At 38.1% G+C, this 16080-nt stretch overlaps 1 protein-coding gene across 1 annotated transcript in view; it reads right to left on the bottom strand.

Annotated features, from left to right (window-relative positions):
- The window catches only part of LOC114642597 (zinc finger protein 850-like), a 105486-nt gene that overhangs the window by 77396 nt on the left and 12010 nt on the right, over positions 1-16080 (bottom strand). The window contains exon 3 of the mRNA XM_051933495.1: positions 6931-8087. Coding sequence (XP_051789455.1) covers positions 6931-8087 — 1157 coding nt within the window. The remainder of the gene's footprint in view (positions 1-6930; positions 8088-16080) is intronic.

Genomic DNA, 16080 nt, shown 5'->3' with positions numbered 1-16080 from the left:
AGAGAATAGGACCAAGTGAGCTCAGAATAATGGATGGAGGGAGGTGAATAAACCCAACTAAGCATTGACAAAGACATTGAGAATAAAGGGAGTGGAATTGGGATGGGAGTGCCACCCAAAAATAGGAACTGGTGAAAATACCAACCAGTGTTGGCCTGGAGAACAGAACGAGAGGCCTTAGCTTGGAGATGGCTTCTTCAGGACAGCTGGACAAGAAACAGAGTGTGAACAGATGCATTAAGAGTTTGAGAGAGTAGAAGAGACAGAGAGATAGGAGGGTACAAAGAGAAGAACTACAATGAAAAGGTTGTCAGAGAGATGGGACAAGGACAGATTAGGATAGAACAAGAGAGTCAAGGTGGCAAAAGGAGGGACATAATGAATGAATATGAGGAAGACAGAGGCCAGCTTACAAAGAGGAACAGCCAAGTTATATTAGAATAGGGGAGACTTTAGTGTAAATATGACATCACAGCCATCTTGACCCTTACTGCCTGGCACTTTTATAGTTCCCCAGTGCAATCAGAAAAGATTTTGCCAGCTTTGGTGAAATCAAATGTGCGAAGGATGTTAGAGTGAAGATAAAAAGGAAAACAAAATCCTCAAATGTTTGATGAAAAGGAGGATATGAGGGTGGAGAATTGAACAGTGGAGAGTAAATATGACAGACAAGGAGGGTAATGCAAGGATGAGGGAGTGATGGACTGGAAGCATTCATTTGTCACTGCTGCCTACATAACGATGGATGAGAATGAGGGCAGGACTGGGCTGCCTTAATGAGAGAGGATTTAAGCTAAAACTTCCCTGCCAACGCTGATGCTGAACAACTCAAAAATAAATGATAAATATCTAAAAACACATCACAGCTTCCTGAGGTGGGTTGGCACCCTGACCGGGATTGGTTCCTGCCTTGTGCCCTGTGTTGGCTGGGATTGGCTCCAGCAGACCCCTGTGACCCTGTGTTCGGATTCAGCGGGTTGGAAAATGGATGGATGGACATCACAGCTTCTGCTCTCTGTAAATTAAGGATGAGCAGAACCAAGGCAGGTTCATATAATAATGTGTGATTATTGAATACAGTGACCAGTAAAGACACTAAATTGGAAATCTGGAACCAGAGAAATGTGGAGCAGCCTCTGTGTGCTTTGATGCCTGTCAACACACAATTCCTGGGTATCAAAATGTAAGGAAGGTTTTGACAACATTCTCTGCCTAATCCAGCTGTTCAATGCCAATTCACATAAGCTTCTGAAAACATATCATTAAGTTGAGATCTGGACATCTCCAATACAAGACTGTCTACCACACTACTTAAGAATTTACTCCATGTATGTATGGGTCATACTCACTTCTGTCCACTGTCTGAATGTAGACATTGACCAGCCCCCTATAACTCCCAAGTACTTTTTATAAAGTGGACTTTCAAGTATCAAACCTCCAAATTTCTATTTAAATCTCATACTTTAATGTCCTACAAGTACATGCAGTTCCCTATATTTACTTACACGATCATCCACAAATCTGCCCATTCCTGCATTCTGTTTAAGTCCCTCTGGAATGATTTGATCTACCGTTATTGGTGTCTTTGGCAAACTTAATCATTTGGTAATACTTAGTGATTATGACTTCTAAGCTTGCAGTTATACATACTGTATATGTTCATTTCAGAATGCTTACATTTGACTGTAGAGTGGATTTCAGCCGCTACTCATTTTATAACGACTTATTGTTATACATTTGTAGGATTTTTGAAAAGAATTTGCAGGGCACAATCTTTAGTATATTTAAAAAGCAGCACAGCGAGATGCCCATTTAGGAAAAATGGGCACAATGGTAAGTATGACTGTTCCAATCTTTTTTTCTGTTTACTGTGGGTATCCCAAAAATAGAACTTAAGTGAACATGCAATAGCACAACAGTCAGTCATTTTCCAACCTGCTATATTCTAACACAGGGTCACGAGGGTCTGCTGGAGCCAATCCCAGCCAGCACAGAGCGAAAGGCAGGAACAAACACCGGGCAGGGCACCAGCCCACCGCAGGGCACACACACACACACACCAAGCACACAATAGGGACAAGTTAGGATCAACATATGCACCTAACCTGCATGTCTTTGGACTGTGGGAGGAAACCGGAGCACCAAGAGGAAACCCATGCAGACACAGGGAGGACCCGGGAAGCGAATCCAGGTCTCCTTACTGCGCGGCAGCAGCATTACCACTGCGGCACCAATAGCACAACAGGAATACTCAAAATTAAAGAAACACTTTGAAAACACATCAGATCTCAATGGGAAAAACATCCTGCTGGCTATCTCCACTGATATGGACTGATATGGGGTAATGTGTTAGGAACGAAGGGATGCCACATCATTTGATGGAAATGAAATATTATCAACCTACAGAGGGCTGAATTCAAAGACACCCTGAAAATCAAAGTAAAAAAATGATGCAGCAGGCAGGCTAGTCCATTTTGCCGAAATTTTATTGCAGCAACTCCAAATCGTTCTCAGTAGTTTGTATGGCCGCCACATGCTTATATACATGCCTGACAAAGTCCTGAGGGATTGGGCATGCTCCTAATGAGACGACAGATGGTGTTCTGGGGGATCTCCTCCCAGATCTGGACCAAAGGCATCACTGAGCTCCAGGACAGTCTGAGGTGCAACCTGGCGGCGTCGGATGGACCAAAACATAATGTCCCACCCAGAGGTGTTCTATAAGATTGAAGTCAGCCGAGTGAGCGTGGGGGCCAGTCAATGGTATCAATTTCTTCATCCTCCAGGAACTGTCTGCATACTCTGGTCACATGAGGCCAGGAAGAACCCAGGACCCACTGCACCAGCATAGGGTCTGACAATGGGTCCAAGGATTGCATCCTGATACTTAATGGCAGTTAAGGTGCCGTTGTCTAGCCTGTAGAGGTCTGTGTGTCCCTCCATGTATATGCCTCCCCAGACCATTCCTGACCCACCACCAAACTGGTCATGCTTCATGTTACAGGCAGTATAACGTTCTCTATGGCTTCTCCAGACCCTTTCACGTCTGTCACATGTGCTCAGGGTGAACCTGCTCTAATCTGTTAAAAGCACAGAGCACCAGTGGTGAACCTGCCAATTCTGGTATTCTATGACAAATGCCAATTGAGCTCCACGGTGCCGGGCAGTAAGCACAGAGCTCACTAGAGGATGTTGGGCCCTCAGGCCACCCTCATGAAGTCCGTTTCTGATTGTTTGGTCAGAGACATTCACACCAGTGGCCTGCTGGAGGTCATTTTGTAGGGTTCTGGCAGTGCTCATCCTGTTCCTCCTTGCCCAAAGAAGCAGACACCGGCCAGTCCTGCTGATGGGTTAAGGACCTTCTACGAGGGGCCCTGTCCAGCTCTTCTAGAGAAACTGCCCGTCTCCTGGAATCTTCTCCATGCCCTTGAGACTGTGCTGGGAGCTAGGTATTTTTACTTCAAAAAAAAAAAAAAGAAGAAGTATTGCATTGTGTTATTTTTTAAAACACAATCTCACTACATTACATATTACTTTTCACACATTACCCCCAACACTCCTCCCGATATACTTCTGCCACATCTATGCCCAAATAGCACCTGGAATACTGACTACTGCCCTCTGGTGGAACATGGTTATTGACAAAGGATTCACAATTTGTATTAAACAACAGGCTAGCTGTCTTCTAGCATTCGGTTGTTGTGCTTTCTCAAGGGTCTCGCTTACAGTTTTTTTTTTTTTCTTGTATTGTTTCTTTTTCTTTTTTTTTAAATGTAACTTTTCTACTCTTCCCTCATATACCCCTTTACTAAATTTTGTTAATTGCTGTCCTGCCTAGAAAGAACCAGGAGGCAAGTGGAAATGTATGACACCAGAAGAGGAACTTTAGCCAAAAAACAAGGAAAAAGTCTAAACCACAGATCTGTCCCATTTTTCAATTAAACCCAAACAGAAACCAAAAGATCAAAGTCCAAGATCAGTAAGTACACCAAAAGTCAAACAAAGAAACACAATTAGTAGCTCACAGGTTTCATCAGACCTTAGGAAGGATGCTATGGTTGCAATTTTTTATATATTTTGCACTTTTGTCTTCATTTTGTTCATCTGATTATTTTTTAATTCTTGTTTTACTCATATTACTGGGCCAGCATTTTGCACTGTATCACAGGCGCCACCCTTTTGTATATTTTTGCAGTCTCTATGAGCACCAACAGAATCACTTGATATGTTTTGTCATCACTGCCCATCCACATACAATACTAGAATGCCTACACTCAGCATCTAAGCAGATTTTTGTAAGTATTTCAAGATATTTAGAGAAATGGGCCAGGATCATGTTTGAAAATTCACTACGGAAAGGTAATTCTATTTACAATATTTCCTCAAAGTAATAACGGTAACAACAAGAAAAGAAAAAAATCACAACAAATAATGCTATACTTAGTTTGTATTAAATAATCATTCAGCATACAACTTGTGTCAGGCTCTGCCAAGAAACTCTGGTGAACATTTGTAGCATGAACACAGAGAGCAGAAGTTCAAAGGGTGGAAGGTTATGTAGGGATGCAACTCAGTTCCCTGGGTTGAGTAGGTGAGCATTTGTGGTGCTCCAGAATGTTCAAAATCCATGGGATTGTGGGATTTTAAAGTGCAAGGGTCTGGTAACACATTTTGTAATTTTAAGATAATATTGTTTTCGTACAATAAACCGATCAATGTCTAAGTAGGAGTTTCCATAAAACAAAGAACTTCTCATTGTATCCCCTGGCAGAGCCCAAAAATGCTTTGGCACAGACTGATACAGCATAACAGTCAAAGCAAAAAAAAAAAAAATCAAGACTACAATAAAAACAAATGCAAGCAATGTAACACGATAATAATAATCAAAAATACAGAATATTGATTGACCTTTATGGCTGCCTCCAGTACCATACATTCCCAGGATAAAACCAGGGGTCTGCTTCTAGTATCTTACTCCCCTTCATTTGCCAACATTCTGTAGCCGGCTTGTGCATACTGCTTTTCTAACATGTTCTTGAAAAAAAGTTGGTTGTGCCTGGTGGTGCAGCCACCTCAAGGTTGCCTCCGTATCTTTTTTTATTCTTTGGCGAGTTTTCTTTATAAATGTGCTCTGTATCATCTCCATCTTGTCTCCATGTATTTGCGATAATATCTTGCTTACATCAGGGTTTCTTTTTCAATTTGATATCTGCCTGCAAGTTCCTTGAGATAAATTCTCTTAATCCAAGAATGAAAAGTGGCTGACCTCAGATGCCATTTTTATAATATTTTGGTATTTTTTTTTGTCTTCTTTACAGAAAATAGACTTCAGCTGCTATCAACTATCCAGGCTCTATCCAAGTGTTTTACTTTGATAACCAGATATGTTTTGATTCAGGCTTACCAAAAACCAAAAAAAAAAAAAAACTTAATATGTCCAAAAAAGTCCAGATGTCTACTCTATACAAAGACCTAAAACAGGTGAATGGAACCATATAACCCATGGACCATAAATAATAAAGCTTTGGCTTAAAGATTGCACTTAAATTTATTAAATTAAACAAAAATAAATAAAATTTCCAAAGTACAAAATTCTAACTTGTTTGTTCCATTTTGATGAAGCCAGCAACAAGGTCCATCTGGACTGACATCACACTTCTGCAAAAAACTGGATAACACATTTTGGAATGTTTTCTGTTTTTGATTTAATTTTGTTTTTTCAGTTCATGAGACTTTGAAAGCAATTTTCAAACTATTTTCATGTATGTGTTTTAATTTTATTTGCTTGCTTAAGAAAGATTTTAGTTTTAGTTTTCCATTTAATTTTTAAGTGTCACGCCACTAATTTTTTGAATCAGAAGGCTGATAATGGGTTTCTAAGAAGACTTGCTTGGATGCTAAGGATCGGCTCCCAAGATGAAATACGATTCACATCATGAAGACCTGATCATAAATTCCAAAACAGCACCAGTAATCCTTTGTCTGATATTAACAATTTAATTACAGAATAAGTGCCGTTTAGTGATTTAGATTCTGGCGTGCTTGTTTACATTTCAAAGCTCGATTTTCTGTTGTTTTGGCTGCCATTGAATTACAGTGTTCTAGTAAATGATTCCTTGCCATTCTTTTCCAACTACATTAACAGTTTAGCTCTCTGATTTTCAAAGCAAATCAGTTTCTTAAATACATGTTTTGTTATTAGTTTTCTTGACAAAAGATACAAACATCTTAGATCTGTTGCTAATTAAATCTTTAGAGTGGGTCTGTCTCTCTTTTGGGCAGCAGACTAATTGAAGAAGGAACTGGCTAGAGATAACAGGAAGGTGGTTAGCCTCTGTGCTGTACTCCTGTCAAGCTGCTTCCGATTTTCATGACTGACATAAGAAAACTGGTCTTTTTGTTTGAGGATTTTGATTGCTGTTATCATCTACTGCCCTAGTCTGGAGGCAGTGGGTGAGCACTTTTGCATCCTGGGAGATGTGTGGCCAGTTTGATGGATTCTTTAAATACTAAGCATTTTCACCTTGATGAGATTTTTTTATTGATCTTACACAATGAAGTCCTCCTTATAAAAGTACTCATCAACACTTGAGTTAGGATAATTAGGTTGGATTCTTTTTTTTTTCCTTCTTTATCCTTCAACTTTCTTCTTTAGGGCTTCTCTTAATAGTGAATTCTAGTATGGCTATGAAGAGTCACTTCCCAAGTAACTAATACCTTCTCGATTTCTGTTTTTCAGTCTGGAGTTTGGTTCTAATGCATCTGTGATACAGGCAAGTTGTATTTTTTGCATATTTTCTGGTGAAGTAATCTAGCAACTTTGTTATATTTCTGTGTGTATAAACCTGCCATCAGCACTTCACAACAGACAAACCAATGATTAACCATTACCATCTCTGTTTGACAGAATTGGCACTAATCTTTTTTTTACAGACTTTTTGTATTATTGACTTGAACAACCTTGTGTGCAGGCCGCTGTTCAACACGGCTAGGATTAGTGTGAATTTTTTTATGTCTGTGAAGATGGCTGTTGTCATAGAATTGTTTTCCACATTCAGAACAAGAATATGGCTTCTCTCCAGTATGAATTCTTATGTGGGTCTTAAGATTGACCATTCGTGAAAATCGTTTGCCACACTCTGAACAGCAATGTGGTTTCTCTCCAGTATGAATTCGTTTGTGTGTCAGAAGATGGCTGTTGTCATAGAATTGTTTTCCACATTCAGAACAAGAAAATGGCTTTTCCCCAGTGTGTCTTCTTTTGTGTATTTGAAGATAGCTACTGCTAGAGAATTGTTTTCCACATTCAGAGCAAGAATTTGGATTCTCCCCAGTATGACTTCTTTTGTGCATCTGAAGATAACTGTTGCTAGAGAATTGCTTTCCACATTCAGAACAAGAATAAGGTTTGTCTCCTACATGAATTCTTGAGTGAGTTAAAAGACTACGCCTGTAAGAGAATTGTTTGTCACATTCAGAACAGGAATATGGCTTCTTTTCAGTGTGAATCTGTATGTGGGTCTGAAGGCTGATCATATGTTTGAACTGTCTGCCACAATCATTGCAGCAATATGGCTTTTCCCCAGTGTGAACTTTTGTATGACTCTGAAGATCACTTAATTGTGAAAATTGCTTTCCACATTCAGAACAACAATACGGCTTCTCTCCTGTGTGAGTTTTTGTATGTGTTTGAAGGTGAGTGATTCGCGAAAATCTTTTGCCACATTCTGAACAGCAATATGGTTTCTCTCCAGTGTGAATTCTTGTATGTGTCTGGAGATGGGCGATTCTTGAGAATTGTTTGCCACATTCTGAACAGCGATATGGCTTCTCTCCAGTGTGAATTCTTGTGTGGGTTTGAAGATGGGCGATTTGCGAGAATCGTTTTCCACATTCAAAACAACAATAAGGCTTTTCTCCAGTGTGAATTCTTTTGTGTCTCTGAAGATGGGCAATTTGTGAAAATCGTTTCCCACATTCAGTACAGCAGTATGGCTTCTCTCCAGTGTGTATTCGTGTGTGACTCCGAAGATTGCTTAAATGGGAAAATTGTTTGCCACATTCAGAACAGCAGTGAAGTTTGTCTCCTGTATGAAGATTAAGGGGAAAAATAAAAGCTTATTTTCAATGCATCATCCTTTATTTCATTTTAAATTTTAACAATAAATAAACGCTGGCTAAAATTATAAAAAGCAGTTGTAAAATTAACTTACATATGGAAAGACACTCATTTTGCTTTCTGCATTACAAGTACTCACCACATTAACATAATCACTGGAACCAAAAAGTTTAGGTGTTAAATGAACAGGAAAATAAACAGGAACTTTACAATTAGATCATGTGCAATAGACCCAATTGATAAGATCATTGGTCATATTTTGTTAATTATTTTACAGTTTTATTCTGACATCATGAACTTAACATTATTCAAATTTACACAAGGTTCATATTTTATTCAATCAATGGTTAAAACAAAAATTATGCTCCTCCACTTTGTGATAAGGATTATTTAATTTCTAGATACTGTACATGCCAAGCATGTAAAATGCACTTTTCATAAAGACGTCCTGACATTTCTCCACAATTAGAATAAATCTAAGTGAAATAAAATTAATATGAAAATTAATCTGTGTGGGTTTCCTCCCACATTCCAAACACATACAGATTAGGCGCATTGGAGATTCTAAATTGTCCCTAGTGTGTGCTTGGTGTGTGTGTGTGTGTGTGTGTGTGTGTGTGTGTGTGTGTGTGTGTGTGCGTGCCCTGCGGTGGGCTGGCGTCCTGCCCGGGGTTTGTTGTCTTGCGCCCCGTGTTGGCTGGGATTGGCTCCAGCAGACCCCCATGACCCTGCAGTTAGGATATAGCGGGTTGGTTAATGGATGGATGGATGGATGAAAATTACTTTTTTTTTTTTTTTTTTTTTAAATCACAAAATTAAAACAAAGTTACATATTAATGTACAGGCTTACAGAAACATTAAGTGTCTATGAAAATATAAAAAGGATCAGCCCAGCTTTGTGACACACCTGCCCTATTTACACTTTCTTCACACCTAGTAATTATACTTCTTCAGCTCCAACACCAAGTACAATCTTTACTGCTTAATTTGAAATTATTTTACCTACCACTCACATAAATCGGATCATACAGGATGTCAAAATGAAGATGCAAAATTGTGGCCATCTCTTACATATCTAAGCAGGGCCTGTAAAAGCCTGCACACCCTCATTGGAACTTGTTAGAGAAACAGAACAGGAAATGTCAAGTCAACCTAAACAGTTACTAGCAGGTCAAGTAAGTTCCCTTTGTAACAAACCACTCAGTGAAAAAACACATTGCTCATCCCCTCACATACCTTTTTTGAAGCCTCAAAAATTGCATTTAACACTTTTGGAGTGGTTAATACATGAAGAGGAGCAAGTTAACAGTTAATGTTTTTTAGTAGTACCTGTGCATATACAGGTGCTGATCATAAAATTAGAATATCATGACAAAGTTGATTTATTTCAGTAATTCCATTCAAAAAGTGAAACTTGTATATTAGATTCATTCATTACACACAGACTGATGTATTTCAAATGTTTATTTCTTTTAATGTTGATGATTATAACTGACAACTAATGAAAGTCCCAAATTCAGTATCTTGGAAAATTAGAATATCAAATAAGACCAATGCAAAAAAAAGGATTTTTAGAAATGTTGGCCAACTGAAAGGTATGAACATGAAAAGTATGAGCATGTACAGCACTCAATATTTAGTTGGGGCTCCTTTGGCCTGGATTACTGCTGCAATGCGGCGTATCATGGAGTCGATCAGTCTGTGGCACTGCTCAGGTGTTATGAGAGCCCATGTTGCTCTGATAGTGGCCTTCAGCTCTTCTGAATTGTTGGGTCTGGCGTATTGCATCTTCCTCTTCACAATCTATGGGGTTAAGGTCAGGCGAGTTTGCTGGCCAATCAAGAACAGGGAAACCATGGTCCTTAAACCAGGTACTGGTAGCTTTGGCACTGTGTGCAGGTGCCAGGTCCTGTTGGAAAATGAAATCTGCATCTCCATAAAGTTCATCAGCAGCAGGAAGCATGAAGTGCTCTAAAACTTCCTGGTAGATGGCTGCTTTGACCTTGGACCTCAGAAAACACAATAGACCAACACCAGCAGATGACATGGCACCCCAAACCATCACTGACTGTGGAAACTTTACACTGGACCTCACGCAATGTGGATTCTGTGCCTCTCCTCTCTTCCTCCAGACTCTGGGACCTTGATTTCCAAAGGAAATGCAAAATTTACTTTCATCAGAGAACATAACTTTGGACCACTCAGCAGCAGTCCAGTCCTTTGTCTTTAGTCCAGGCAAGACGCTTCTGACGCTGTCTCTTGTTCAAGAGTGGCTTGACACAAGGAATGCGACAGCTGAAACACATGTCTTGCATACGTCTGTGCGTGGTGGTTCTTGAAGCACTGACTCCAGCTGCAGTCCACTCTTTGTGAATCTCCCCCACATTTTTGAATGGGTTTTGTTTCACAATCCTCTCCAGGGTGCGGTTATCCCTATTGCTTGTACACTTTTTTTTCTACCACATCTTGTCCTTCCCTTCGCCTCTCTATTAATGTGCTTGGACACAGAGCTCTGTGAACAGCCAGCCTCTTTAGCAATGACCTTTTGTGTCTTGCCCTCCTTGTCCAAGGTGTCAATGGTCGTCTTTTGGACAACTGTCAAGGCAGCAGTCTTCCCCATTATTGTGTAGCCTACAGAACTAGACTGAGAGACCATTTAAAGGCTTTTGCAGGTGTTTTGAGTTAATTAGCTGATTAGAGTGTGGCACCAGGTGTCTTCAATATTGAACCTTTTCACAATATTCTAATTTTCCGAGATACTGAATTTGGGACTTTCATTAGTTGTCAGTTATAATCATCAACATTAAAAGAAATAAACATCTGAAATATATCAGTCTGTGTGTAATGAATGAATCTAATATACAAGTTTCACTTTTTGAATGGAATTACTAAAATAAAATCAACTTTGTCATGATATTCTAATTTTATGACCAGCACCTGTAGTAGTTTAGCATTAAAAATGAACTTAATTTTAATTCATTAACTTAATTCTGATAACCAAAACTAGTAAAAAAAAAATGCAGTTTGCGAAATTAAATTGCTCCTTGAAAAAAGAAACATACTTATGCAAAAGTTAACTTTGATCATACCATTTAATGTACTGCTTCTGAGATTTTTAATAAAATGTAGCTAAGCCAATTAGCTTTGAAAGGAAAAAGTTGCATCTCATAATAACACTCGCTAAATCAGTGCTCCATAACCGGTGTGCCGCAGCACACTGGTGCACCATGAAATGATGCCAAGTGTACCACGGCGCAATGCCTCCAACAGAAGGAAAAGCACAAGGTTTATGGCTGGTACATGCATCATATTTATACCACAGGATGACACTCATTAAAGTACTTGGTACTGCATGTGTGAGATTCATGCAAACACGAACGTAATCCCTCCAATGCCCTGCACGCAAGGTGAGGTGGTGAGGAATTAGAAACAATTGTGCTTATGAGAAATCATTTGGCCAGTGATCACAGCTTTTATTGGTTGTGTTGCTGCAGAAACTATTTAATTGATTATTTTTTACTTTCTCGTATACGATGTATAGAGAAACTATTGTAATTGTCCAAATATTTGATGTCGAGATTTTGATGAATCTCGATGTTTTAGACCTCCCTGTGTCCAAAAATAAAATTTTTGGAATTATGTCTGTGTGTGTGTGTGTGTATAAACACGATAATTTGAGTACACTTTCACTTAGGTACAAAATGTCGCTTTCTGTCAACCTTTGGGCTATTTCCGTTAACCGGAAATGTGATACTTTTTTCTTCATGCAGCTGCAGAGTCCGATTTATTCAACTTTATTTTTATAATAATTGTTCAATATATTAATAATTTGATTTGATATTGATGGTTTTTTAATGTATATAATATAAAAATAGAATCATTGTCTTGTGGTTTACTGCTCAAATAACCATCCTCATATGTGAGTATACGAGAAAGTCGAGGGGAGACCACTCCCGATTTTTTTCTTATGGGAATGTCCTTGTGTGTTAAAAGTATACATTTCATTTATATTTATTTGATGAACCCAGTACAAGCAGTACTGTTAAAAAAAAAAAATGTGAAGAAGCAGTAAAATGAAAAATACATTCAATATGGATTTTTGTGGTGTTTTAAGGAAGCAACTTTGAAACCAGAGTGTGTAATTTGCAGAGAACAACTTTCTAACAAAGCAATGGTGCCAAGTAAACAGATTTGCCATCTAAAATATAAACATTCCAGTTGCGCCAACAAGGACAAATAATATTTTCAATGGATTTTAAATCAAAATCTAAAGCAGAGGCAATTTATGAGATTGTCCATCACAGATTCTGAAAAAGCATTAGAAGCTAGTCCTATTGTTGCAAAATTAACTGCATGTCAGAAAAAACACATACTATTGGTGAAACACTTATTAATCCCACATTCATGGAAATCATTGAAGTAATGCTTGGGCCTAATGAAGCTAAGGAAATGAGCAAAATTTCATTATCAGCTGATACTGTTAAAAGATGTATTGACAAGATGTCAAGTGATATTCTAGAAACACTGATGAAAAGTTGAAAATGGCTGAGAAATTTTCACTTCAAATTGACGAATCAACAGCAAGCACATACTGTATAATAAATACTATACATTTGTTGATGAGGACTCCATAAAACAACATTATTTAATTTAAAAAGAGCTCCCAAAGCAGACTACCAATGAGTAAAATGTTATGAGCAACAGATTTTTTTTTTTTTTTAATATAAAAATAAACTTTCGGCATTCAATGTATTGATTGCATTAGCGTTTGCAATGGATGGTGCTGTGGCAATGGTGGGTAATAAAAAGGGGTGTTCTGCTCCCCTTCTGACAGTACAAATTACACATTGCTACATATATCAGGAAGCACTGATAATCAAAAACGTGCAAGAGGAACTATTGCAAACAATGAATGAATGTGTCAACACTATAACTCTGCACAGAATTAGAATATCAATCCTTATTGTTTTACACTGAAATATGTTTGCTGTGCAGAGGCAAAGTTCTGGCAAGATTATGTGAGCTTCACAACAAGGTTAGTCAGTTTCTATTAAATTAAAACATGTCCAAATTACACCAGCTCCTCGAAGATAATCACTGGATGGCCAAACTTCCATACATAGCTGACATATCCAAGCACCTGAATGGACTCAATTAAAAAAAAGAAAGGTCAGAATGAAAATTAATTAGTATTAAATAGGTTCAACCAGAAACTCAGACTTTGGCAAGTAATGGAGTTACAATGAGGATCACTAGAAAATGTACCAAACGTATGACCAAACTATGATTGAAAACAAGCAGATCATATTGGATTTAGCTTAAAACATTTAACATTGCTACAATAGAAATTTGAGCAATACTTTTACACAGTTAAAACAGAGAAATATGATTGAATTTGAAATCCTTTTGCAACTAATGCTGAAAATTCTACAGAAGCACTTTCCCTTCAGATTCGAGAGGAATTTCATGAATTGACGAATGATGGAACGCTAAGATTGAAATTCACTGAAGTCCCATTGGATGTTTTCTGGATTGTGGTTAAGGAAGAATATCCTTGGATTTCCAACAAGGCTATAACAGTTCTGCTCCCATTTTCTACAACATATCTATGCAAACAAAGTTTTCCAACTCAATGTTTAATAAAAAATGATAAACAGTGTGCTTGAAGGCCCTTGGTCAAGAACTTCGAGATTCTCTGTCTAATACTGAGCCAATTATAAAACTATTGTGTTCATTAAAACAAGCACAGGTATCACATCAATTACAATTAAATGTTAATATTAGTTAATATAAGTTACAGGTTAAAAAATGTTGCTAGCTGTCATGTTAAATTTGTCAAATAAATAATAAATAAATAAATGTAATTTCTTTGTATGCACTTTGTAAGTCCTATATATTTTTGTACAGGGTGAGGCAGAAAGGTCGGACGTCTTTGAAATAGCTAGAACTCACCACTAGGTGGAGTGACAGATGTGCGGTAGGTGGCGTTAGGTTCGCGAAGTCTTAGCATTTTTTTATTTTCTTTTTAGTTGAAGCCATGGAGCCGTGGACGATAGAACAGCGCGTTTTTGCGTACGACTGTTTTGTCAAGAACAACCAATCTATTACTGCGCGAGTTTCGTTGCCATTTTAATATCCACAGAAATAAAGCTGTTCCCGCTCGTAACACTATCCTACATTGGGTTAAAGCACATCGTACATGAGGTACACTAATGAACAAAAGACCGCCGGGGGCTACATGAACGGCACATACCCCTGAAAATGTGGAAAGCGTACGACTAGCCCTGCTGCGCAGTCCAAGTCGATCTACTCGGAAGCATTCTTCTGAACTTGGCCTCAGTAATCGTTCAGAGCGCTATATCGAGATGATAAACAACTTCTTTTTACCTGAATTACGATGAAAACGTATTCCCATCCGGCATGTGTGGTTTCAACAGGATGGGGCCATAGCCCAAACAGCTAGAGCATCAATGGATGTTATTCACCCTCTCTTCCCTGGTCACCTCATTTCCAGGTTTGGGGACATTTATTGGCCTCCTCAGTCCCCTGACTTATCCATGTGCGATTATTTCTTGTGGGGTCACCTCAAGGCACATGTATACGAGCATAAGCCCCGTAAATTGGAGGAACTGAAGGAAGCCATTTGCGTGGAAGTCACCCAAATCAACAGAGCGATGTTGAAAAGAGTGGAGGCCAACTTCCATGAACGCCTTCAGAAATGCATCAGTGATAGATAGATAGATAGATAACGGACACCACATAGGAGATGTTGTTTTAAACACTTGATTTTGTCAAATGATATTTCAATATGAACTCAAATCTTTCAATAAATTTCTTTGTAAGAAAAAAATTAACAATTTTGTGATTTTGTAAAAAACGTCCGTCCTTTCTGCCTCACCCTGTATATTTTTTCTTGTGGTCTTCTGGGAAGGGCTTAGGTGTGCCAACGGTGAGAAAAGTTTGTGGAGCACTTCCCTAAATTATTATTTCTTCATTGTTTGGTGAAGAGAAGTGTCTATATCTCAAAGGGATTTTTTTTTCTTTTGTAATAAAAAAATAGTTCTGAGATCTGGAAGGTAGCTGTAATTCATATTCAAAGTTTTATCCAAATAAAAAATGGTCATTTAAAATTGAATGAGCTTAATGTAATATGAATATAGTCAACATTGGCTAACTACAACGTACTGTAGAAGTATTGTTACCAGCGTCCTACAAGTCTGATATTAAATTTTCCAAAATGTGGATTGCATAGGGCTTGTGCTCGAGCGTGTAGTTTTCACTACAATTAAGAATTCCTTATAAATACTGTTCAATATCTGACACGGTATTATATCACTTTTGATTAAGTGTGGATTATTGCCTTATGAGAAATTGCTGACATGTATCACAATTATCAGGGACTTGGAAATTAGTTATTTCACCAGCTTTTGTGTGTCACATGTAAGACAGTTAAAGGTGGGCAATGATGCTTAAGGCGCAATTCACGTTACTATCCAAATTTTCGTCAAAATTATTACCCACCACATTTTGTTCTCATTTTAATTCCACACTTACTGAAGAATGAAGTTGCTTATAACAGTGCCTCATTTATTAAGGTAACAACAACACACAATTTAGACTTTGGGCCAAGTGGTAAAAAGTACTCAACAGGTTAACATTCTAATACAGTAATAAATTAAAGAGGGTAAGAGGATTGGGGTCAACATCACAATGAGAAAGCCAGTCCTGAATAATTTTAAGTTATAGCATTATGTCCTCTTATCATGTTTACTGTTCTGTGTTTTCATATGTAAGATATTTCAAACATTGTGTGTGTCAATGATTAAATGTAATTATATACAGAGTTAAAAGGAAGCAAACAGTTCTAAAAGATTAGTTAATGTCCACAAAATTTTTATCATGTTTAACTTTAGTTACATATTGTCCTTCTAGTAAGCTTTCAATGCGGTATGTGGTATTGT

The sequence above is a fragment of the Erpetoichthys calabaricus genome, chromosome 1 (assembly GCF_900747795.2).
Source record: "Erpetoichthys calabaricus chromosome 1, fErpCal1.3, whole genome shotgun sequence".
Taxonomy (NCBI): domain Eukaryota; kingdom Metazoa; phylum Chordata; class Cladistia; order Polypteriformes; family Polypteridae; genus Erpetoichthys; species Erpetoichthys calabaricus.
This window is presented reverse-complemented; position numbering and strand designations above follow the sequence as displayed.